This window comes from Cervus canadensis, chromosome 7 (genome assembly GCF_019320065.1).
Source record: "Cervus canadensis isolate Bull #8, Minnesota chromosome 7, ASM1932006v1, whole genome shotgun sequence".
Lineage (NCBI taxonomy): Eukaryota > Metazoa > Chordata > Mammalia > Artiodactyla > Cervidae > Cervus > Cervus canadensis.
The window spans coordinates 23,682,516-23,707,499 of record NC_057392.1 but is presented as its reverse complement, the minus strand read 5'-3'; the positions used below and the strand labels follow the sequence as shown (position 1 = coordinate 23,707,499).

Here is a 24,984-nt window from a genome sequence, read left to right as displayed (position 1 = left end):
ATGCAGCCCAAGGTCTCAGCGAGACCAAGGGGTGGCGGTCACAGCGAGTTGCTTGGGTGGCTGGAGCAAAAGGGTAACTGCCATCCAGTGGGCCTGGAAGGCAGAGCATCAAACCAGAGGATTCCTGTCCAGCCTTACGAGCTGATGGAACTTGACTTGCTGTGTCCGGACGTGCCTGGGACCCCTCACTGTCTGACTCCTTCCAACCTCCCATTGGAACAGCAGTGTCTGTCTTGCCCCCATCCTGTCACTGTGTTTAAGCAGGACAGACTTGTGTGATTCCATGGGTCACAGCAAAATAGCCTCTGGACCTCTGGGCATGAAATCCATTCATGGGGCTCCATCCTCATGATGGAATCATCCTAACCCCATCTTACTGGGGATTAGTTTTCAACACAGGAGCTTCGGGAGGACATAAACATTCAGCCTACAGCAAGTCCACAATGTACAATCCCATTCACACAATGTTGGATCCAGGCTAAAGTCTGGTCACAGATGCCAGCATCACCCTTAGTGGTGGTTCGGGGTGGGAGGGGCACTGGGGGCCTCCAGCGTGCTGAAGGGTGTTGGCCCGAGGGCTGGTTACACGTGTGCCTACTTTGTGAAACTTCATCCATCTGTATACTCATGACTTGTGCAATTTGGGGTATATAACTTATATTTTAATAAAAAGTTAACTAAAAATCAAAATCACACATACCAAAAAAGGTTATAAAGCAATGCACATAGTATGACCCATGCTTCTGAAAAATAAAGTATGTGCACAGAAACAGGATATACACCGACATTCATTTATTAAAAAATATTTATTGAGCATGTCCTATGTGCTGACCCATAACTTATCTGGAAGACATTGCTACAAGTGGACTACCCCATGCAGAGCCCCACCACATGCATCGCACCTCCAGCTCTTGCGCCGATCGGGGACCCCACATCCGTGAGCTGAGCGGTGAGCCGAGGGCGGGAAGGACACACGCACACACGAGGCATGAACATCCACCTTCACAGCACAGGATTGACAAGCATGTCCTGTGAGCTCAGGACGGGCCTGGCTGAGGGACCGTGGGCCACCACCTACCCACAGTGGACACCGGAAACAGAGCCCGGGTTTCAGGACGGGCAGGGCAGTGACAGTGGTGAGTGTGGGCCCTGCGGCGCCGGGCGTACGGGGAGGACCCTGAAGCCCTGAGGCCGTGGGTGAGGGTGTCACCACCCCATCCTGGAGCAAGTCCATGGCTTTCCCAGGACACGCATCCGTCCAGGAGTGACTCCTCAGAGTCACATATGTCCCCTAAGATGCAATGGACGTCCCCCACAGAGCTGCCCTGTCATCTCCAGATGGGAAAGACTTTCTCCCCAACCTGAGAAAGACAAAGGAAATGAAAACAAACCAATCAGACAGCAAATCATGTCAGTTTCATGAACATGCAGTATTTCCTAATAATTAATATTGGACAAGAGGCCGGCATTCAGGTGCAGGCTTTTCTTTTAATGACAAGCATTTCCACTTTCAGCATAAAGCCAAGCACAAAATGGTTTGCTTGATTATTCTCTCTCCTGCGTGAACCTGAGTGAGGAAGAGGATTCTCAGTGGCCTCCGTGAGCCACGAGCCACAAGGCCCCGCCAGCCATGCTCACTTCAGCCTCAAACTGCAGCCTCAGCCAGGACACGGCTCCACCACACATCCACGGGGGCCATGGCAAGGCGCACGCTGTGAGCAAGGCCGCACTATGGCCCAGCCCTCGTCTCTCTCTGCACCCGGAGTCTCCTGGTCTCTGGTCTCACTGACCAGCCAAGTCTCAGAAGGAGAACTTACCTCCCTCCACCACTGCTTCCTGTGACCAGGAGGGTCCACCTCCTGCCATGAGGATTAGAAAAACACAGACCAGTTCTGGCATGGAGTCTGCTGGGGTGGGAACAGGCACCCACCACTGTGACCCCCACAGACCCGCCACCTTCCGGGACAGCATCAGAGCACAAGACTCTAGAGCTAAATATCTTACTTTCTGCAACGCAGGGTCTTGTGCAGAAGTGATGGACCAGCTCAGGGTGACAGACATGTGTCGCCTCCACACAGGGTTCCTCTGCAACACCACTGCGCCCGTGACCACGTCTCCCATGAGGACGGGGACAGGCTCGTCCATCATGAACAGCACCTGCTTCCAGTGGGTGGTGCTGCAAGACAGGGCGTGGGGTCATCTAAGCCTGCCCCCTCTGGGGAGGCCATGGGACCCCCACACCCCCGCCCCGGGATCAGACGGCTGCACGGGACCCAGGTGGGGTCACAACCTGGCCGGGGAGGTGGGTGGATGCAGCTGTTGGATGCTGCTCAGATTCCCTGGTACCTGAGGTGGACAGGCCACGAGGGCATGTGGCCAGACACAGGTCCTGGCCCCTCTCTGGGTCAACCCAGCCTCCACGAGCTGGCAGAGCAGTGCCCACCCAAGCCCACCGGCCCTGAACTGTGACGCCCACGGTCCTAGTTCATGCTGTTAGAGAGAGATTCACACTCATGAAATCGTGCCCTAAAGAAGTCATTACTTCTCTGAATTTGGCTGAGTGTGAGCAAGACAAGGGCAGCATTTGGGCGAGCAGGGACACCCCAAACTCTGCAAGTTCTATGGTTCGGACACACGAGTACCTGGGGTGGGCCCAGTCACACCAGCACTAAGGTTCTCTGTGGCCTCTTTCCCTTCGTCATATTCTCTCTGATGCAGGCACCCTACCTCAGCCACAGTGGTGGTCTCCTTTCCCCAGTCCACATGTCCCCTCATCCCCACCCCCACACCACCTGTGTGTGGATGATCCCCACCCAACGCTCGAGTCGGAAACGTCAGGCACACCCAGTTCACGGGCCTGGGAGGAGTCCTGGCTGGAGTCCAGTCTGGCCATTCAGCTCCTCCTCCTGCTCAACTTTCACAAAGGATGCCCAGGTCCTCCCCGGCCCAAAGGCCACAGTGGGGTCTGACCCAGGCGGCCGCCACCCTCCCTGAGGTGGTGCAGGTAAGTAGCAGGGTCATGTGGAGGGGAGTGGAGTCCGCACGTGAAGGCAGTGCTCCAGGGGCTGCTACGTCCAGCCCCATAGACAGACAACACAAGCTTGCATCCCCACATGCAGGAGCAGGCGTGCAGCTCTGAAATGCTACTACATGAAAATCGTATCTCAGGAAACATCCGCCTTCTCCGAGAGTCAGAGGAAAAGCCCCTGGAACTCTGAGCTGCAGCCGCAGTGGGGTCACGGAGAGAAGGTGGAAGCTGACCATCCAGGGCATCAGGGGCTCCCCTACTAGTGCAGGGGCCGAGGCGACCCAGACTCACCTCCACACACAGCCCTGCCCAGCACCCAGCACCACCCACATGCCCGGCCTCGGGCTCAGCCGGGTCTGGAGAGATTTGGGTCCATTCTGACATGTCCAGCTCTTTACATTCGTGACTCTGTCAGGCCTCCTCTGTGGCCCACGGTGAGCGGGGGCTGGCACACTCACGGGTGCAGCGGGCCGGTGCTCAGCACCAGCTGTGGCTCGTCCTCCTCCAGGTTCTGAAACTGGACGCTGAACCAGGCTGTGAATCCATGCAGCGTGCCTGCCTTCTGTATGTCAAAGTGCAGCTCGCCTTTCATCGTCTGTGTTCAAGGCAATGGGTGAGAAGTGGGTGCCGGCCCTGGGTGCATGGGACCCATGGGCAGCGGCCACCTCCAGGTGGCCATCCAAGACCCACAACACCACCCCGGGCAGCCACACTGTCTATTTCAGTAGCTACGACACAAATCTGTAACTTGCTAATTTAGCCGAACGTGTCAAAAACCCAGAGAAAGGAAATGTTACAGCTTGCATTCTGAACTCAAATGCTGCAGACAATCAGAAAAGTCTGGGGTAATCTAGGTCTCATTGGCCTGATTTTCTGTCCCCAAATCCAAGCAGGACACTTTCTCAATTATCTGCACAAACAGGAAATTCCAGATTGAGTCTCTATGATCCCAACACAAATTGAAGCCTCAGGTTCAGTCTGCACGTGGTTTTGTATTGTAAGTTCCATAAGCAGTCCCTCCGCTTTGGGGGGACCCCTTAAAATGGGGTTGTCCAGAATCCACACACGCCCCCTCATGGCCACAGATGGTAAGAGAATTCTAAGAATTTTGTCATCAGTCGGAGCTAAAAAAACTTAGGGAAAAATTTTAATTCAAATCCTATCACGACATAATTTATCTGAATTTGCACATGCTGAGAATATGAAACATAAATCTAAAAATAACTGAAGATGTTAAAGAGGTTAGCTATAAAGAAAATAACCTAAAAATACTAAAAACAAAATCAGAATAGATTACAAAGACTGCGAAAATCAATAGCAACAAATCTAACTCATTTATTTGAATGAATACATGGGGAAGGAAGGAAGGGTCATCTCTCCTCACCTCGAGGTCGGCGACCTGCACAGTTCTCATGTCCAACTGTAATATGGTGCATGGCTCAGAGAGACAGTCGTCTGGTTTCAAAATGTGGTTATACTTGGGCTTCGAAAAAAATTCCTTAATTGCTAAAGATCTGGGGGAAAAAAGTAAATGCTCAGCATCTGAGATGACATAACCCTCATCTCAGGCTGTCACACTCCCTCCTCTGTGTTAGCAGGAATCCTAACTCACCATCTGCGGCCCCAAGAGCAAAAGACAGGGCCGAGGAGGCCCGAGGAGGCCGGCTCTGGTGGGCAGCAGCCGAGAGTGGGAGCCACAGGCACGTCCCTCTGTGTCCCACTCACATACCCGGAGGACACGGGAGCCACGGGAAATTAAATTTCAGTGAGTGGTGTGAGAGAACACATCTCCTCCAGGGGGCCCACCAACGTCCCTGGGAAATGCACGGCCACAGTCCTCCCACCCCCAGATCACGGTGCCCTTTTCCAGATACTGCAGACCCTGCTCAGAGCCTCCTCTGCCCTCCCTGGTGACTTTAATTACCAGACATTAATACCAGGCAACACAAGGAGCCCCCTGCCCTTTCCAGACCTTCCCTCACTCCCGCCACATCAGTCCTGCACAATCCACAGAGCACCTGTCGGAGACTCCCCGCTCCACCCGCTTCCAGATTTGGGTTGAGAATGCGACGACTCAACACGTGAGGGAAGATTCCATACCTCTACACTGATATATATATATATATATTTTTTTTTTGAGTTTTTAATAAAAAACAGAAAGGCCCAGAGGCCCCCATCTTGCTGCCAAGCCCTACCTGGTCATCTGGCAGATGAGCAGCCATCTCTGATGAGGGGCCCTTACCTGGCCCCAGGACAACTGCGAGGCCTCCCCTTTCTGCCTCCTGGTGGCCTCGGAGGGGAGGCAGCCACATACACACATCATCCTTCTCAAGGAGAAAATGTGAGAAACGGGAGGCCCTTGTGAGGAGACCATTTATGTCAAAACCTGAAGCTCTGCCACAGGCGTGATCGTAACTCAGAAACCAGGACAGCCGCCACACATTCTGGGGCACTGCTTTCTGTGACAAAGGCCAGCAGGGACTCCACTAACACATTTTCTGGCCCTTATTAAACACTCATGGCTCTTCATGGGATCATCTGTCTGTTTTAATGGCCCACATTACCTGATGTTTCCTATCATGTTTGGGGCCTTATAAACAGGTCATTTCAATTCTGTTCTCAGCCTAAAGGCTGGGAAGGCAATAGGCGGCCTTCTCAGTCATGTGGACAAACTGAACTCCCAGCGGTGAGGCTTTTCTGGCCCTGTGGCCTGTGCACCTGCAGGCAGGGAGCCTGACGCTCACCTGAGGGCACTGAGGTGAGGGTCTGGCTGAGGGTTCGTGCCCTGGAGGCCGGGAGCCCCACACTCACGTGAGGGCACTGAGGTGAGAGTCTGGCCTGGGGTTCGTGCCCTGGAGGCCAGGAGTCCCACGCTCGCCTGAGGGCACTGAGGTGAGAGTCTGGCCCGGGGTTCGGTCCCACAGGCCGGGAGCCCCAGGATCGCCTGAGGGCACTGAGGTGAGGGTCTGGCTGAGGGTCCGTGCCCTGGAGGCCGGGAGCCCCACACTCACTTGAGAGGGCTGAGGTCGAACTCATAGGCGTTGTCCCAGAAGAGCACCTTGCTCCGGTAGTCCCTGTCGGCGCTGCAGGGCACCAGGTGCAGGGCGGCTGTGGTCGGCCAGATGACCCCGTCCTCCTTCAGCCAGGCGTCCCGGGCATACAGGATGGACTCGATCATGAACTCAAACTGCGCGGAGGGAGGCACACAGGAGACAGAGTGGCTGAGCTGGTGTCTGCTCCCCGCCCGCCGCCATGGCACTCATACCCCGGGGACCGTCACGGACAGGACGAGCTGCCAGCTCACCGAGGGTCTCTCTGACACCGTCACAACAGTGGTCACCGGGTTTAAGCCCACTGACCCACACTGCTCCTCGGAACTGGGCACGGCCAACGGTCAGGAAACTTGCCCTCTCGTCCACCCTGCCCACCCAGGAGACAGCTGTCACCACAAGCGTTCTGGGGTCTTAACTCTCAAACAGTATCACTCTGGTCTGAGGTATTCTCAGAACTTTCACCATGCTTTAAGTTGACCGAAGTTCCTTCTCAAAAATGTGGAACAGCAAAGCAGGAGTGCCACGGAGGTCACGTGACCCACACGTCAAAAGCAGCAAGCGCCCCAAGAGCCCCTCGGGGGTGTTGAGTTTTGAGGATTCTTCATATGTTCAGAGTGCACACTGTACATGTGAGTTGCAAATATTTTCTCCTAATCTTAGCCTTTCATTTTCTTAACATTGTCTTTTACAGAGCAGACTTTTTAATTTTGATGAAGTCCAATTTATCAACTTTTCCTTTAATAGAGTATGCTTTTGGAGTCACACCTAAAAACCCTTTGACTAATCGTGAACATTTGCTATGATTTCTTCCAAAAGTTTTACCATTTTATATTTAAGCAATTAGATATAATCAATTTTGAGTTCATTGTTCAAGATGAGGTATGAGGCTTAAAGTTGAAGCTTTTTTTGGTTTATGGACGGCCAACTCTTCCAATATAATTTGTTGAAAAGACTATCTTTTCTTCATTAAATTGACTTTGTTCCTCTGTTAAGAATCAGTTGACTGCATTTGTAGGAATCTACTATCCATTCTGTTCCACTGACTTACATGTCTATCACTTCACCAGGTTCACAGTCTTGACCACCAGAGCTTTATACTAAAGTCAGGTAGTACAGTTCTTCCAATTTTGTTCTTCTTTTAAAAATTGTGGCATTTTCCTGGTGGTTATGTTGCTAAGACTCTGCGATCCTAATGCAGGGGGCCCAGGTTCAATACCTGGTCAGGGAAATAAAATCCCACATGCCGTGACAAAGATCCCCAACTAAGATCCAGCACAGCCAAATAAATATTTTTTAAAAACTGTATCAGCTATTCTAGCCTGTTTGTGCTAAGTCATGTCTGACTGTGATCTCATGGACTACAGCCTATCAGGCTCATCTGTCCATGAAATTTTCCAGGCAATAATACTGGGGTAGATAGCCATTTTCTTCTCCAGGGCTAGTTTATTTACACTGCACATAAATTTTACAATGAGCTTATCTGTATCTATAAAAAAATCCTGCTTGAATTTTTACTGGAATTGTGTTAAATCTATAGATGAACCTGGAGAGAAGGGGCATCCTTAATAGGCCGTCTCCAGCTCATGAACAATGCATGTCATCAGCACTGTCGTCACAATCACGTGGAGTCAGCATCCAGAACTCGCACATGTTTTGTCTAGTGTCATCATTCTGGAGCCCCTGTAACGAGTCGTGAACAGTGCTAGCGTATAAAAATGTGACTGGCTTTTGTAAGCTGACTTTGTACCCCATGATCGTCTTAAACTTGCTCACTAGTCTAGGAAAGTTTTTGGAGATTCCTTGGCATTTTCTACAAAAACAATCACATTGTCTGAGAACAGGGTTTATTCCTGTGCCTTCATTCTGTTTAGCTCCCATTTCTTCCTTCTCTCTTGCAATGGTTAGATTTCCCAGGACAATGTAGAGTAGGAACAGGGGAGCACCCCTTCCCACTTCATTCCTGCCCTGGGGGAAGTGGCCATTCTGTCCTAACAAGTAAAAAGCCGAACTGAGAAGTCAACAACTCTTCTAAAATTCACTAAGAAAAATTAGGTCACAGAGCAAACGGCCACCCCCAAACTGGAAAAACTGAGAGGCCTATAAGACAGTCCCTGACTTACAATGGTTCAGCTTCATGACAGGGCAATAGGTATTCAGCAAAAACTATGCTTCGAATTTTGATCTTTTCCAAGCTAGTGATACACAGTGCAACACACACATGCCACACAGGCCAAGGCCCCATCAGCCATGCAATCATGAGGGTGAACGGTCCACACACTGACAGCCTCTCCCTTTCAGGACAGTATTCATCGACTGCGTGAGACATTCCACACTCGTTTTCAACAGGTTTTGGTTATGACTTTGCCCAACTGTAGGCAAGTGGGAGTGCTCTGCGCACGTCTCAGACAATGAGGCTCAGCTATGACGTTCGAGAGCTGAGGTATGTTACATGCATTTTGGGCTTCGGTATTTTCAACTTATGACAGGTTTGTCAGGACACAGCCTCACTGTAAGTCAAGGAAGAGCTGCACAGGGAATCGCAACTCACCAGAGCAGAAACACCCCTGGAACCAGAGCCAGGGAGGAAGCTGAACTGTGGCTGACAGGCTGCTGGGGCTCAGCGTGGACAAGCTGAGGCCAAGACTCTGGGCAGGCCCCCATCACAGGGTCCCCACAGTAAATACCAGAGAAAAGACCCAGTGCTTCTCACAAGCTCAAAAGAAACCACTGGAAATACGCCAGAGTATTCTGTTCTCCTTAACAGGGTCTGCCCTCAGGAGAGACTACTTAACAGAGCCTAACCAGCTGGGGAAAGAATAATATCCAACTTGAACATCCTCCAGCGATCCTGTCCCACCCAAAAGGGGAGAAAACTTGAGAAGCACCTGTGGGGTTCACAGTCCAGAGGCCCAGGATCACTCTGCACTGAGACCCCAGAGCAACCCCCTCCATATCTCACCATCACATCTCTACAGGCCTGTTTACACAGACCCTTTATCCAGTCATCACACCTGGCTGTCAGGGAAAAAACACAAGACATATGAACAGTACAAGAGCCACAGCAAACCTTAGAACCAGATTCAGACACAGTGAAAGTGTCAGTCGCTCAGCTGTGTTAGACTACTTGCGACCCCATGGACGGCAGCCCCCCAGGCTCCTCTGTCCATGGAATTCTCCAGGCAAGAATACTGGAGTGGGTTGTCATTCCCTTCTCCAGGGGATCTTCCCAACCCAGGTCTCCTGCATTGCAAGCAGATTCTTTACCACTGAGCCACAAAGGAAGACACCAGTAGGCAACTGTAATTATCAGGCTGGGAACTTAACAACTATGATTAATATGCTAAGGGATCTAATGGACAAAGCAGACAGCATGCAAAACAGATGGGCAATGTAAACAGGGAAATGGAAATTCTTAGAAAGAACCAAAAATAAATGCTCAAGAGCAAAACAATGTAACAGAAGAGGAGGATGCCTTTGATGGGCTCATTAGTAAGGGCCCTCAGCTGAGCAACAAGCCTGAGCTTGAGGAAATGAAAACAGAAACTGCCAAAGCTGAAAAGCAAAGGAAAACAGGCTGAAAAAGAGAACACATTGAAGGGCTACAGAACACAAAAGGTACAACAGACACAGAGCAAAAATACCAAGAGAAGAATGAGAGGCGGGAAGAGAAGAAACAGTTGAAAAAAATGACTGAGAAATTCCCCAAGTTAATGTCAACTCCGTTCATGGATCACAGCCTTGTCGTGGTGAAGGGGCTTGCATAACTCAATGAAGCTATCAGCCATGCCATGCAGGGCCACCCAAGATGGATGGTTCATAGTGGAAAGTTCTGACGAAACGTGGTCCACTGGAGGAGGGAACAGAAAACCACTGCAGTATTAGAACCTTACATGGTGTCTTACATGGTTCACACTGTTTGCTGAACCCGGGGTAAGTAAGGCCCGAGCAGGGAGGTTGGAAGAAAACTCGAGGAGCCGTAGGAACTGCAGACATGTGTTTACTCTCTAATGGCAGGTGCGGCGGCAAAAAGGGTTTCTCAGGTGGGGCTTATATATGTTTCCAGAACAAAAGTGGTCCCTGACCAAGCAAGTACAACATGATGTGCATGCACAGTGCTATAAGTGATCTCCACTGTTACAAAACCATGTATTTACAAAATGTGGGACGCAAGACCCTGACCACGCCATCTTGGCTAATTTGCTCTTTCCCTACACATGGTTAGAACCTTATGAAGGACAACTGACTGCCTCAAAATTGGGAAAGGAGTACAACAAGGCTGTATATTGTCACCCTGTTTATTTAACTTATATGCAGAATACATCATGCGAAATGCTGTGCTGGATGACTCACAAGCTGAAATCAAGATTGTTGGGAGAAATATCAACAACCTCAGAGATGCAGATGATACCACTCTAACAGTAGAAAGCAAAGAAGAACTAAAGAGTCTCTTGATGTGGGTGAAAGAGAGTGAAAAACCTGGCTTAAAACTCAATATTCAAAAAACTAAGATCATGGCATCTGGTCTGATCACTTCATGGCAAACAGAAGAGGAAAAAGTGAAAATAGTGACAGATTTAATTTTCTTGGGTTCCAAAATCACTGCGAACAGTGAGTGCAGCCGTGAAATGAAAAGATGCTTGTTCCTTGGAAGATAAGCTGTGAGCAACCTAGACAGCATATTAAAAAGCAGAGACATTACTTCACTAACAAACGTCCAAACAATCAAAGCTATTGTTTTTCCAGTAGTCATGTATGAATGTGAGAGTTGGACTATAAAGAAGGCAGAGTGCCAAAGAACTTATGCTTTTGAACTGTGGTGTTGGAGAAGACTCTTAAGAGTCCCTTGGACAGCAAGGAAATCAAACCTGAATATTCTTTGGAAGGACTGATGCTGAAGCTGAAGCTCCAATACGTTGGCCACCTGATGTGAAGAGCCAACTCACTGGAAAAGACCCTGATGCTGGGAAAGATTGAGGGCAGGAGGAGAAGGGGACAACAGAGGATGAGATGGTTGGATGGCACCACTGACTCAATGGACATGAGTTTGAGCAAACTCCAGGAGATGGTGATGGGAAGCCTGGCGTGCTGCAGTCCACGGGATCACAAAGAGTTGGACAAGGCTGAGCGAATGAACAACAATATCAAACACAAGCCCACAGATCCAGGTGTGAAGAGCACTCCAAGCAGGATAAATGTGTGGTGGGCGGGGAGGGAAGTATGAAGAGGCATGTCATCTTCAAACTATAGAGACTCAGAAGATAAAGTCCTGAGAGAGGCTGGGGGAAAAACACCTACCTACTGAGGAACAAAGATAAAATTTCACCGGAATTCTCAGAAACCTTGAAAGCAAGAAGAGAGTGGAGTGAAATATTTAATATATTTCTTGGTCTTCTGTTGTTGTTTTTTTTTTAAGCCACCCTGTGCTGCATGTAGGATCTTAGTTCCCTGTCCAGGGATTGAACCTGGGCCCCTGCATGGGGAGCACAGGGCCTTAACCACTGGACTGTCAGGGAAGTCCTTGTGATAAAGGATCTTTGATGTTACTACTGCAAAAGGATGAGAACTTGCTGAAGGCTCAGATGATGGTTAGCATTTTTAGGCAATAATGTGTATTTTAATTAATATATGTACACTGTTATTTTAGATATAACGCTTACTGCACACCCTACAGTATAGGGCAAACATAACTTTATATGCACTGGGAAACCAAAGTATTTGTGTGACTTGCTTTATTGCAATACGTGCTTTATCATGGTGGTCTGGATCTGAACCTGCACTATCTCTGAGGTCTGCCTGGAGATCAGAAACGCAGATCTACATAAAGGAAAGGAAAGCACTAAAAGAGAAATAAGTGAAGATAAAGCTAGAACTTTTATTTTTCCCATTCTTAATTAATCTAACAATTTATCAATGTAATCTAACAAATCTAACAATTTGTCCAAAATAATAGCAACACAGTACCTGACCATGTATGTGTATTTATGCTTATGTGTAACAAAATGAATGAAAATGCTGATACAAGGGACTGGAGGGAGAAGTCAGAATTATTTTGTTTTCATAAAGAACTCACGCTACCCATGAATCATCACAGTGTTAGATGAAAACAGACTTGAATCAGCTGTAATTATATTGGAAACTGTTGTGCTCTGTGACAAGTCATGACTGACTCTTTGCAACACCCCCATGGACTGCAGGATTTCCCAGGCCACAAGACTGGAGTGGGTTGCCATTTCCTTCTCCAGGGGATCTTCCCGACCCAGGGATTGAACCTGGGTCTCCTGCACAACAAGTGGATTCTTTATCACTGAGCCACCGGGAAGCCCTTGGAAACTATAAGGCAACCAATTAAAAAAGGAAAAAGGAACAAGTATAACTGATACGCTAAGAAAGGAGAGAAAATGGAGTCATATAAAATGCTCAATTAAAATATCAAAAGGCAGAACACCTAAATACATACGGAAAATTATATTAAGAGATCTGAAAAGAGAAATAGGCACAATATAATAATTGTAGGGGACTTCAATACCCCATTTTCAACAACAGATAAATCATCCAGACAGAAATCTTAAGGCTCAATGTCATTTGCTGTCACTTTCCCAAATCTCCGCAATCTGTAAGAAGTGAGGACCAACATTCTTACTGTTCATATAAGTTAGTTCCTTACTATTTAAAACATATAAGTTAGTTCCTTACTATTTAAAACCCCGGTGGTGTTCCCCTCCCCTTCATCCATATGTCACTTCTCTGAGTTTTTACAGAGACTAAACTTCAGACCACATTTCACTGTAACATCTTAGGTCCCAGAAAGGGGGTGGGCCGAGGAGGGTCCGAGGAGACATGGGCCTGCAGGCCCAGCTCCCACTCACCTCTCACTTACCCTTGAGCACAGAGAGCTAGGCAAAACAGAAACCACTGTGTGGGGTGGGTGGGCAAGACCAGCAAACTCCCCACTCCAACCCAGGTGAGACTGGGAAGGGAACTCGGGAGAGCCTGGGCTTCAGGCCGGTCACCAAAATGCAGACTGGGGGGCTACAGAGACGGGGCACACCAGCTGGGGGAGGGACAGGCTCTGCTAGCGCTGAAAACACAGCCTAACATCACACACTGGGTATTCGCAGGTTCTCACAGAGAACAGAAATTTATGTAAATCACTCACCAGAAAGATACATGCACTCTGACTTAGATTTCCCATAAAGGCATTTTTTTTTTTAATCCGTTAAAAATTCAAGATATTGAGCCAAGGTTCACACAAGAAATCACTGACATGTCACCTTAGGAAAAAGTCAAAATTAATCATGATGTATGAATATCCCAGAGCCCAAACCAGCCACCCCAGCAGTCCCCATGGCCCCTTACCAACAGGCAGGTACCCATCCACTCAGACACCAGCACGTCCACCTTCTCCGGCAGCACCACGTCTTCCACCTTCTGCTGAAACACGGTGATGATATCAGCAAAGCCGTTCTGCACGACCAGCTGCCCTGTGTGCTGGGCCATCTCACTGGCCTCCACCGCAAACACCTACACAGGACAGAAACACCATCCATGTGTGCCTCAGCCCCACACCACGGCCAGCCGTCCACTCTCCCCGAGCCCAAGTCACCAGCAGAGTCAGAACCAGCATCAGAGAAAGGAAAGGCAGCGTGCTGGGCGGCGGCCAGTGGATGGCCACCCCATCCCCTGATGGAGCCCCGGGAGGGCCTGCCTCTCACCCTGACTCCACCTTCTGCCAAAATGCAGGCACGGGGCTGCATGCAGGTGGACAGAGCCCCTGCACCCATGTGGGCTGCCCACCCCAGCTAGTTACCAATCAGGGATCTAAGAAGTCCTGAATGCTACGTCTGGGTTCTGGCAGGATTGGAACTCAGGCAGTCACTGCGCTGCAGCTCCACTTGTGAGCCTCATCCATCTGCCTCGGGGCCACTGAGAGGGGCACCTCTGCTCGGCTCAGATGGGCTTTAAATGGCAGAGGACCGGAGCCCAGCGGGAGTCCCAGAGAGTGATCCACCCTGACCCTGGCAGGGTCACAGGGAGGACACCGTGACACCAGGATAGCAGTCTACACAAGCTGCCCAGCCCTGACTTGTTTCTAACATAACTGAAGTAAATGTTTCACAAAAACCTCCCACCAGTTTCAGCTCACTGTCCTGTCCTATTCCACTCTGTGCTGTTTGCGACTCATCAAACCCATACCATGGCCTCTGGTGGGCTCAGCCCTCAGAAACACACTGCCCTTTTCACTAAGCAGTGGAGGTTTCACCAAGACCCCGCTCAGAAGCTTCCTACTCACGGCTCTGGGCTTAGCATAATGTGCACAGAAGAGGCTGATGATTCCAGTCCCACAGCCGACGTCCAGAATCACTTTGTCTTTCAGGGATTCTTTATTCTGCAGGATAACGCTATGGTACTTAGTTGTTCGTGGCTGGTCTGCCAACATCTCCAAGTGAAGTTTCTAGACGAAATACATGTGAAGGAAGGATCACTGCCTGTCATTAGAGCTAGGCTACACTCTGGCTTTGGACAATCAGAGCCTGACCTGACCCCATAAAACCCCACCACCCCATGCCTAAAAATATGAGCAAAAATCAGAAGACCAAAAAAATGCCAATAGATACAGATAAGAGTAGACAGTGAAGGAATGAGGCAGAAGCTTCTGGAACCCTTCCCATTCAGCGGGGTGCACCTCTCCAAGAGTCAGGTGAGCAAAGAAGCAGTTTGGACCTGGAGGTGGCGTGGACACAGGAGAAGCGGCCACATTCCTGACCTGACACAACATGGCCAAGATCCTCCAAGAGAGAATGGACGAGACTGGGAGAGGCTGCGGGACGTGATGGCACCCCCCGGGAATCGAATGCATCCCCAAGGAGGCAGAGCAGGGCTCCTCCACGCAGTTCAGGAAACCACAGTGGAGCACCCCCAGCACTGCCCCCACACACCCCCCAAGGAGACCCAGCCTGAGCAGCACTTGGGGGGGCAGTGGCGACAGGGGCCTGGCAACCCAGACCAGGTCAGTGCCAACAGAAGCCTGTGTGGGCCTCGCGAGCCCATGGCTCCTCAGAGACAGACAGACAGAGGGAGACCACCAAAGTGGATTAAGTTGAGACCCAGATGTCCTGCCTGCGGGTCAGAACCAGGATATGGAACTCAGAGAAGAGGTGTGGTTGCATTCACCTCAGATACAATACACTTCAGAGCAAAGAGCATCAGGTCATGACATGAACAGCAGACGACTGAGGATGGGGGTGGTGGGGAGCCTCTAGGTCGTAGCCACACAAGAATCACTGCAGCAAGAGAACATAACAATTCTAAAGGCTCCTGTGCCTCCACAACAGAGCTTCAAAACGCACAAAGCAGAAGCCAGGAGAAATGCAACAAGAAACACAAATTCACCATTACAGTCAAGAGATTTCCAAACCCTTCTCTCAGTAACTGACAGAAGTAGAAAATCGTTAAGAGACACAGATGTGAACAACAGTATCAGCTAACTTAATCCAACAAATAGGAACAGCACACTTCACCCAACTACTTACAATAATACACAAAAACATCTACAGATACACCTAGAAAGGTACACAACCATGTATGATCAAAATCTTAAAACTTAAAGAGACATAACACAAGGGTTAAGAAATGAGGAGAGTCGGCGTATCATCACAAAGATGTCACTCCTTCCTAAATTCACACACACTTTCCATAAAACACATTAAAATGCCAACCAACGGGGTAGGGGCAAAGGGGGAGCACAACAAAACAGTAATAAAATTAGTTTCATAAAATAAACAGGTCAGGCCATGAAAATGCTAAAAATGTAAATCAAAACTGAGATACGTGTTTTTTGCCTTTAAGATGGGAAATCTTGTTTCAGCTGGCAGCTTTTTCTGCGAAGACCTGCAGGAAACGCACCCTCTGCGCCGCTGGGAGGCGCACACTCAGCCGACCTTCCCAGCAGGTGGCTTGGCTTGATCTACCCCAGAAAAACTCATACACACATCCCTCAAACCCACCCAGTGGGAATCTAGCAAAGGGGAGCCGGATTCATGTAGGAGGACATCCACTACAGCATTGCTTGGCATGATGAAAAGCAAACATGATCCTTTTAACATCAACACACTAGAGCTACTGAAAAGAACAAACTTTCAAAACAGTATAGCTAGGTGAGAAAGGTGATAAGTGTATCAGGACTACTCCTTTTCTATAAATTTAAAAGAATAAAACAGATGCAGTTTAGACTTGAAAGAAGCATCTATGCTGCTGTTGAAAGAAATCTCACAGAGGAGACAGACCTCAGCTTCTCATTAACTCTTTCTTACTAGATGGAAACCTCTAAGCATGTACACAGTGGCAGATTTTCTTTTCTTAGGCTCCAAAATCAGTGTGGATGGTGACAGCAACCATGAAATGAGAAGATGCTTCCTTCTCATAAGGAAAGCTATGACAAACACAGACAGCATATTAAGACGCAAAGACATCACTTTGCTAACAAAGGTTCATATAGTCATGTATGGATGTGAGAGCTGGACCATAAAAAAGGCTGAGCACCACAGAATTGATGCTATTGGACTATGGTGCTGGAGAAGACTCCTGAGAGTCCCTTGGACAGCAAGGAGATTAAACCAGTCAATCTTGAAGGAAAGCAATCCTGAATATTCATTGGAAGGACTGATGCTGAAGCTCCAGTATTATGGCCACCTGATGCGAAGAGCCAACTCATTAGAAAAGACCCTGATGCTGGGAAAGACTGAGGGCAGGAAGAGAGGGGGACAACAGAGGATGAGATGGTTGAATAGTATGAATTTAGACATGAATTTGAGCAATAGGACGTGAACTTGGGCAAACTCCAGAACCTAGTGAGGGACAGGTAGGCCTGGAATGCTGCAGTCCATGGGGGTCACAAAGTGTTGAACATGACCAAGAGACTGGACAAGCATGTACACGCATCAGCAGTTTTTATTCACTTTAACATTTTTAATGATCCAATACGATGGGGGCTTCCCAGGTGGCTCAGTGGTAAAGAATCTGTCTGCCAATGCAGGAGACGCAAGAGATGAGGGTAAGATCCCTGGGTCATGAAGATCCCCTGGAGCGGGAAATGGCAACCCACTCCAGTATTCTTGCCTGTGAAATCCCATGGACAGAGCAGCCTGATGGGCTACAGCCCATGGGATCACAGAGAATTGGACACCACCGAGCACACACACATGCACAGTACATATCTACAAAAGGTACGCTGAAAAGCACCTGGAAATTTTACCTGACATAGTAACAGTGCAAACACTCTCGCACCCACACCCACTCTGAGCCCTGCCAGCACCCCAGGCTTCCCACCTGGCCTCGCCAAACACGGACCCTCTTTACCAGTACTGCTACTGCCGCTGAGTCACTTCAGTCATGTCTGACTCTGTGCGACCCCATCCCTGGGATTCTCCAGGCAAGAACACTGGAGTGGGTTGCCATTTCCTTCTCCAACGCTTGTAACCATCATCCAAATTCTAAGAGGAATCCGGTCCCTGATCTCCAGATCCACCACTTCTACACACATTCACAAACAACACTTTTTAATGTTGCTTTATAACTTTACAGAATTGAATCTACCGTATTTGCAACGTTCATCATTCAAGTATCTATTTTATTTAGTCTAAAGTATAAACAGGGCTGTCTGGACCACAGGACTTTGGGTCTTTATTTACACTGGAAAAAACCAAACTAATAAGCTAGTTATTTATAGGTAATACTATTGATCTATATTGTTTTACATTTTATCTTTACAGTAAAATTTGCTACTTTTAAACACTGAGAAAAGTTTATAATTCCATTGCTCAGACAGTATCTCTAAACCAGGAGTTGGTACATTACAGCCAATCCAGTCCATCATCTGCTTTGGTATGGCCTGCAAGCCAGGATTGGCTTTTACATTTTTAAATGGTTTTTAAAAATCCAAAAACACGACACATGAAATCATATGGAAGGCAAATTTCAGTGTCTATAGATAACGTTTTATTGGAACGCAGACCTGATCACTGAAATTTTTAAGGCTGCTTCAGCACTTGGATGGCAGAGCTGAGCAGCTGAGCTGAAGAAAACATCTGCAGGCCCCACTCTGAACAGTTGAGCTGAAGCCCAGAAATTATTTTTAAAGTTAGAACCTAAAACCAGAGAGCGGCAAGCAGCCCCGCCTGGCTGGGCGGGCAGGAGGCAGTACCAGGGTTCCATAGCTGCCGAAGTACTCCTCATCCTGCCAGGAATCCTCGGGGTCCCAGTCCTCCAGCTGCTTCCCCAGGTGGTTCGCCGGGATGTACCCACAGCAGCCCGCACGCTCGCCCCACCACCAGTCCGCAGTGGTCTGTCTCAGGATGAGGATCTTTTCTCCTCTCAAAAAGCTGAGCTAGAGAAACATATATAGAAATGAAAACTAAAGAAAAACCTGCAGTTGGTATTTCAGTTGTGGCTCAGTGATCAACCCCCATTACCAGTCCCAAATCACAGCAAGCGCAATAAGGAGTCAATGGGAAGGACATCAACTGACAGTTTATGAAAATCACACTAGGATTTCGAGATTTCTGTGGAAATCTACAAGAAACAGAAGCAGACCTTAACAAGAAAGATCAAACATTTTCCAACAGCTTGAATTTCTTAGAACAGAATTTCTAATAGCCCGTTCACTGTAACTAAGTTAAGTGGTAGCTGATTCAGTTGCTAGAGGCTTATGCTAAGAAATTACTATTACAAAGTAAAGAAAGCGGCATTCAAGTAGATGTTTTTATTTTACACCCAATTTTCCTTAACTAAATAGGTTACAAGGAAGGGTTTCAAAGCAGAAAGTGAAGCAGGTACCTCCTCTCCCACCCCATCCCTCACCCGAGGATCCTACACATCAGGCTCGGGACCTGAATATGTTAGGCTGGAAGGGTCACTGGCGGGTCTTCTGTTGCTGTGAAGTATCTGAATACTTCTTTATCTAGATCTGCTGACTTCTGCAAATTTTATATCTAATCCTGCCACTGAATAAGCTGAACCCACAAAGAATAAACCCACATGGCTACCTGCGTCTCGTCGGTGGCAGAATAGTCTGCGATGGCCACGAACTCCTCCGGGCGCACCGCCCCCTGGAGGCACTCCTCCTCAGCCTGTGTGGTAGGGTCCTCCTCCTCCTGCTCGGAGCAAGCGAGAAAGGCAGGTGATGGGGGCAGCCTTCCCTCTCGCTTCCTCTCCCTGCCTCTCTCTCCGTCTGTCACTCTTCCATCTCTCTGCACAATTCTTTCCCGCTCACTCTCCTCCCACTCAGCACCTCTCACTGCCGCTGGCTCCCCACCACCCCCTACCCTCAGCTGCCTGCTGTCCACGTAGAGCATGCAGCAGCAGGAGGGCCCCACACCTCTCCTGCTCATGTCACATCTGTGGCCGCATACATGCATACACACTCAGTTTAGTTTTTCTATTGACATCGCTTTCTGTCAAAGATTTCACAGCCACTTTTTAATTTTTTTCTTTTTTCACTCACATAATACCTTGTGGGGAAACTCCCCACCTGCAGAACTCCAACTGATAATGTTCAGTGGCTACTTAACATTGCACAGCAGGATTTTGCCTGAGTCTTCAGTCGTCCTCGACTGATGGACTTTCTTTATGTCCCCAAACATCTGCGCACATTTTATCCTGACCCGATGACATTTTATCTTTATGGGATAGACTGACACGGCTGAAACACAGGCACAGTTTTCATCAAACATTTGTCAGATTCTTTCCATAAAGGGTGAGGCACTTCACCAGTAGTGCATGGAGTGACCGACGTGAGTTTTTGCAGAGTGGTATGTGTAAAGACTCCAGAAAGGGTAAATATGTGGGGAAACACTATTACTTACACTTGATAAAGACTTCTGATAGTACAGAGAAAACAGTAATAATTTATTGTGGGGTTTATAACATATATAGAAGTAAAATATGTTGCAACACAGCACAAAAATAGGGGCTGGTAAATGGAACTAATTTGGAGGATTCTTACATTGTGAAGAGGTCAAAAAAAAAAAAAAAGACTGGGATAGGTTAAGGATACACAACATAATTTCTTGGGTAACCACTAGAATAAAATAAAAAGGTACTGCTAAAAAGTCAATCGAGGAGATAACATGGAATTATAGAAAATATGTTATTAATCTAAAACGCAAGAATGGAGAAAGGTAGAAAGGAAGAACTGTGACAAAAAGGAAACAAACAGCAAGATATAAGACTCATTATGCTAAATGTTAACGACTGAACACTAATTAAATGGCAAAAATTACCTAACAGGAAAATAATAGACACAACTACAGGCTCTTTACAAGAGGAATACTTTAAATATACAGAGTTAGACTAGTTGAAAATATAGATATATATGTGTCTGTGTGCCATGCAAACACTAACCATAAGAAAGCTGGTACAGCTATATTAATATAAGACAAAGTAGATGCTAGGCAAGAAGTATTAATAGGTAAAAAGAAAGACTTCATAAAAATAAGAGGGTCAACTAATCAAGTAAACAAATACTAATCTAAGCATATGTACCAAGTAACAGAGATTCAAAATATATGAAGCAAAAACTGATAGATCCAAATGAAGTAACAAAAAAAAAAACAAATCCACAATCACAGCAGAGATTCTTAAAACTCATCTCTCTCAGTACTTGACAGAACAAATGGACAAAACATCAGACAGAACCCAGAGATCTGAGCAATATTAATGACCCATATGACGGTGATGACACCCTGATAGCTCAGCTGGTAAAGAATACGCCTGCAACGCAGAAGACCCCTGTTCGATTCCTGGGTGGAGAAGATCTGCTGGAGAAGGGATAGGTTAACCACTCCAGTATTCTTGGGCTTCCCTTGTGGCTCAGCTAGTAAAGAATCTGCCTGCAATGCAGGAGACCTGGGTTTGATCCCTAGAAGGGAAAGGTTACCCATTCCAGCATTTTGGTCTGAAGAAGTCCATGGTGTCGCAAAGAGTTGGATACAAGTGAGAAACTTAGGGAAAAAAAAAAAAAGACCCATCTGACAGTGACAACACTGGACACTACACCCCACAACTGCAGAATAACTTAGTCTCTGAAAGTGTACATGCAACATCTAAGGCCACACAGGGTCTTACAATGAGACCATAAAGCAGGCATGAGTAAATTTCCAAAGACTGAAATGTTGCATTTTTCAGACCAAACATAAGTAAAACCAAAAGTAATAACAAAACTATAAAATTTCCCAAATGTCTGGAAATTAAGCAACATACTCTGGATAGCCCAGAAATTTTCAAATTTCCACCACTTTGGTAAGTTCTAAAAAGCTCACTCAAACAATATCATATATTGCTCAAAGATGCCTACATAAGGTATAAAAGTATTAAAAATGGTCCAGAAACACAAAGATCAATTCATAATTTATAGTTGTGTTTGCCCTTGAGATAGAAGAAGAAGAATGGGACTGGAGAACAGACTTTATTCAAGGTTTTTTCGTTCATTCATATATATATATATATATACACACACACATACTTATATTCTGAAGTAAATATGACAAAATGTTAGCAAGTTTCCATTTCTCTGTAATATGTAATTTTTTGCAGTATTATTCTATAAATACTGTCACCCTGCTTCTTTAACTTATATGCAGAGTATAGCATGAGAAACGCTGGGCTGGAGGAAGCACAAGCTGGAATCAAGACTGCCGGGAGAAGTATCAATAACCTCAGATATGTAGATGATACCAACCCTTATGGCAGAAAGCAAAGAAGAACTAAAGAGCCTCTTTATGAAAGTGAAAGAGGAGAGTGAAAAAGTTGGCTTAAAGCTCAACATTCAGAAAACTAAGATCATGGCATCTGGTCCCATCACTTCATGGCAAACAGATGGGGAAACAGTGGAAACAGCGGCTGACTTTATTTTTTTGGGCTCCAAAATCACTGCAGATGGTGACTACAGCCATGAAATAAAAAGATGCTTACTCCTTAGAAGAAAAGTTATGACCAACCTAGACAACATATTAATAAGTAGAGACATTACTTTGCCAAAAAAGGTCTAGTCAAGGCTATGGTTTTTCCAGTAGTCATGTATGGATGTGAGAGTTGGACTATAAAGAAAGCTGAGCGCAGAAGAATTGATGCTTTTGAACTGTGGTGTTGGAGAAGACTCTTGAGAGTCCCTTGGACTGCAAGGAGATCCAACCAGTCCATCCTAAAGGAAATCAGTCCTGAATATTCATTGGAAGGACTGATGTTGAAGCTGAAACTTCAATACTTTGGCCACCTGATGTGAAGAACTGACTCATTTCAAAAGACCGTGATGCTGGGAAAGATCGAAGGCCGGAGGAGAAGGGGACAACAGAGGCTGAGATGGTTGGATGGCATCACCGACTCAATGGACTTGAGTTTGAGTAAACTCTGGGAGTTGGTGATAGGGAGGCCTGGCGTGCTGCAGTCCATGGGGTCGCAAAGAGTCAGACACAATTGGGCGACTGAACTGAACTGATTCTATAAATGTTCCAGTACTTTTTAATTTCTCAAAAGAAAATTAAGACATCCACAAAATTAAAACATTTTATGATAATTTTAAGAAACAGATAAGTGAAATGATCCAACTACAAATAAAATTTCTATATATAAAAACCACACGAATTTAGAACAATAATTAGAATGAAAAGAGAAAAAAAGAAATGTCAAAATTGATATCAAAGACATGAAAATGTTTTTTAAAAACATTATTTATTAGATTATTGATTTTTAATTTTACATAATCAACATTCCTTGAAATTTAAGGTGACTTTTTTTTTTTCTGTTAACTTGAATGATATGTGTTACAAGCAGAAAAGAAGCATAAATATATAAATCTTTTCTAATATCCAACCTGTGTCTAACATATTCTGTCTGGGATGTTTTTAACAACTAAAAAAAACCTGTGCTTGCTTCACCAGCTCAAGTGCCAAAAATGGAACCCTAGGTTCCTGGGAGGTGTTTACAATGCCCAATTCAGAATGTCCTATGTGACCTCACAGTGCATTTCCTCTGTTTATGTAGCCCCTGGTGGTGGCCACCCTCCAAGGTCCAAGGAAATCATTATCACTCCGTGACTGAGTGAGCTCCACTCTCTGTAATGGTTCCAGTCTTTAAATACAAGTTCTCGAATAGCAGCACCGAAATTACCTGCAACTCACTTCTGGGGCAGTCACCTGGTGTTGCCATGGTTCCTTTGGGATCTGTACATAACTGCTGCTTTAATGTTTCATTTTTCCCTTCATTTCTATTTTTTAAGAAAGAGAGAATGAGAAAATGCTTGTTATGTTGCATCATAATGTTCACTTATCTTTTAAGGTCCATGAAAAAGGTCTTCTACCAAATGGAAGTAAACGTAAAAAATGTGAAGAATGAACAGAAATGAAATTTATAAACACAGCTCTTACTAAATCAACTGAAAACATTTAAAATTTATGAACTCCAAATAGTGTATACTTTCATCAGTAGCGTGCAAAGTGTTAAATGTTTATTGGCCAAAGCCTGTTTCTGTTAGATCACTGGACAAATTTAAAACAATAAATTGATGTCAACCCTTAACTTGGAACCCTGACAACTGTGACTCCAATTAAAATTTCGTATCTGGGGCTTTAAAGTGTTTCCACTAACAGGAACCAAGGTCTGCACCTCCCAGAGACTTTTCAGTTTCAATCTTATTTTTCCAGTGACAGTGTAACTCACATTGTGCTCTGTGATGGATGTGTGTTTTTTCAATTACACAGCAATTCTTCGTTTAAAATGAGTGCTTCACATTATCAATAAATACCTAGTGCTTGTTTTTGTGACGTTTACAATTACAAATACTAATACACATACATTGCATTTCCACTGGAAACTGCACTGAGGCCAGGATGGGTCGGGGCCGGAAGATGAGGCGGGGCCGGACTGATGGCCGGGGTCAGGTTGGGCGGGGCGGAATAGGGCGGTGCTCGGCTCAAGGGGCGGGGCAGGGTTGGGAGAGGGCCCTGAAGGGCAGGTGGCCCGTGGGCAGGAGACAGAACTAGATGAAGGGAGGATGAAGGGAGGGGCGGGGCGTGATGCGAGAGAGGAACGGGTAGTGGGGGAAGAGAATGGGACCTGTCCTCGGAAACGGTGGTTCCGGACGCCAAAGACAGACGGGGAAGTGGGCGTGGCTGTGGGAGGGGCGGCACTGTGGGCGTGGTTGGGGAGATAGTGGGGCAGTGAGGCAAAGGGTGCAGTGTCGTGGGCGTGGCACGAATGGGGGCGTGGATTGGTGGGCGGGGCGCCGAGCCCGCGGTCGGGGGCTAGCAGAAGCAGGAAGGCGCCGGGAGCCCGGGAAAGAGAATGGCGGCCTGGTTCGCCGGCTGACGCACACCTCGGGAGAGGACCCCCACTCCTTTGGCATGCCCAGCTTTATGCGCGGTCCAGCCGCCCGAGCTGCCCACGGGAAACCTACCTCAGTCGCGTTTCTCCGCTGAGGTCGGCGTCCACACCTCCGGAACGGAGTGGAAGCCGGCATCCACCAAGAACCCAAGCCACCGCCCTCTCTCCGCGCAGGCGCTCTGTGAACAGACTGCCCGCCCCAACCCCGCCGTAGAAGGCGCCACCCTGGAACCGGCTCCGCGAGCATGCGCCACCGTCCACGCCCACCCCCTTGTCTGGAGAGTGAGCCAACGCCCTGAACTGCGCAGGCGCGGTGCGCTCGGGCGCATCCCGCTGAAGACTCAGTCCTGGGTGGAGCTCCCTGCGCAAACTCATTTTGAGGTCCCGCCTTCGGTTGTCGCGCGAGCTCCAGCTCTGCGCTCGGATGCCGGCTCGTGTTCGAGCTCTCGTCCCATGGGGCGGGGGGGTTGGACGGCGTAGAGTGGGCGACGTCCTGGTCCGGGGTCAGAAACCGGCTGGGAGTGACAGAAA

General features: G+C 47.5%; 1 protein-coding gene across 3 annotated transcripts; it reads right to left on the bottom strand.

The window, feature by feature from the left end:
- Positions 1-771: 771 nt before the first annotated feature.
- PRMT2 (protein arginine methyltransferase 2) lies at positions 772-24,734 on the bottom strand. 3 transcript variants are annotated; one of them, XM_043474664.1, is made up of 11 exons: positions 24,527-24,718; positions 23,242-23,338; positions 19,122-19,229; positions 18,281-18,463; positions 14,372-14,533; positions 13,438-13,602; positions 6,040-6,215; positions 4,413-4,542; positions 3,487-3,623; positions 2,005-2,176; positions 772-1,361 (listed from the first exon to the last, which is right to left on the bottom strand). In XM_043474664.1, exons 2-11 carry the CDS (start codon positions 23,278-23,280, stop codon positions 1,329-1,331), a joined length of 1,305 nt encoding a protein of 434 aa, XP_043330599.1. In that variant the 5' UTR covers positions 23,281-23,338; positions 24,527-24,718; the 3' UTR covers positions 772-1,328. The 3 variants fall into 3 exon arrangements, 2 of the variants coding, with proteins under 2 accessions (XP_043330599.1, XP_043330597.1); XM_043474662.1 differs by lacking the exon at positions 772-1,361 and adding an exon at positions 1,389-1,859 and having other exon boundaries at positions 24,527-24,721; XR_006270532.1 differs by lacking the exons at positions 772-1,361; positions 2,005-2,176; positions 3,487-3,623; positions 4,413-4,542 and adding an exon at positions 13,238-13,352 and having other exon boundaries at positions 6,081-6,215; positions 24,527-24,734.
- Between the last annotated feature and the right edge of the window lie 250 nt (positions 24,735-24,984).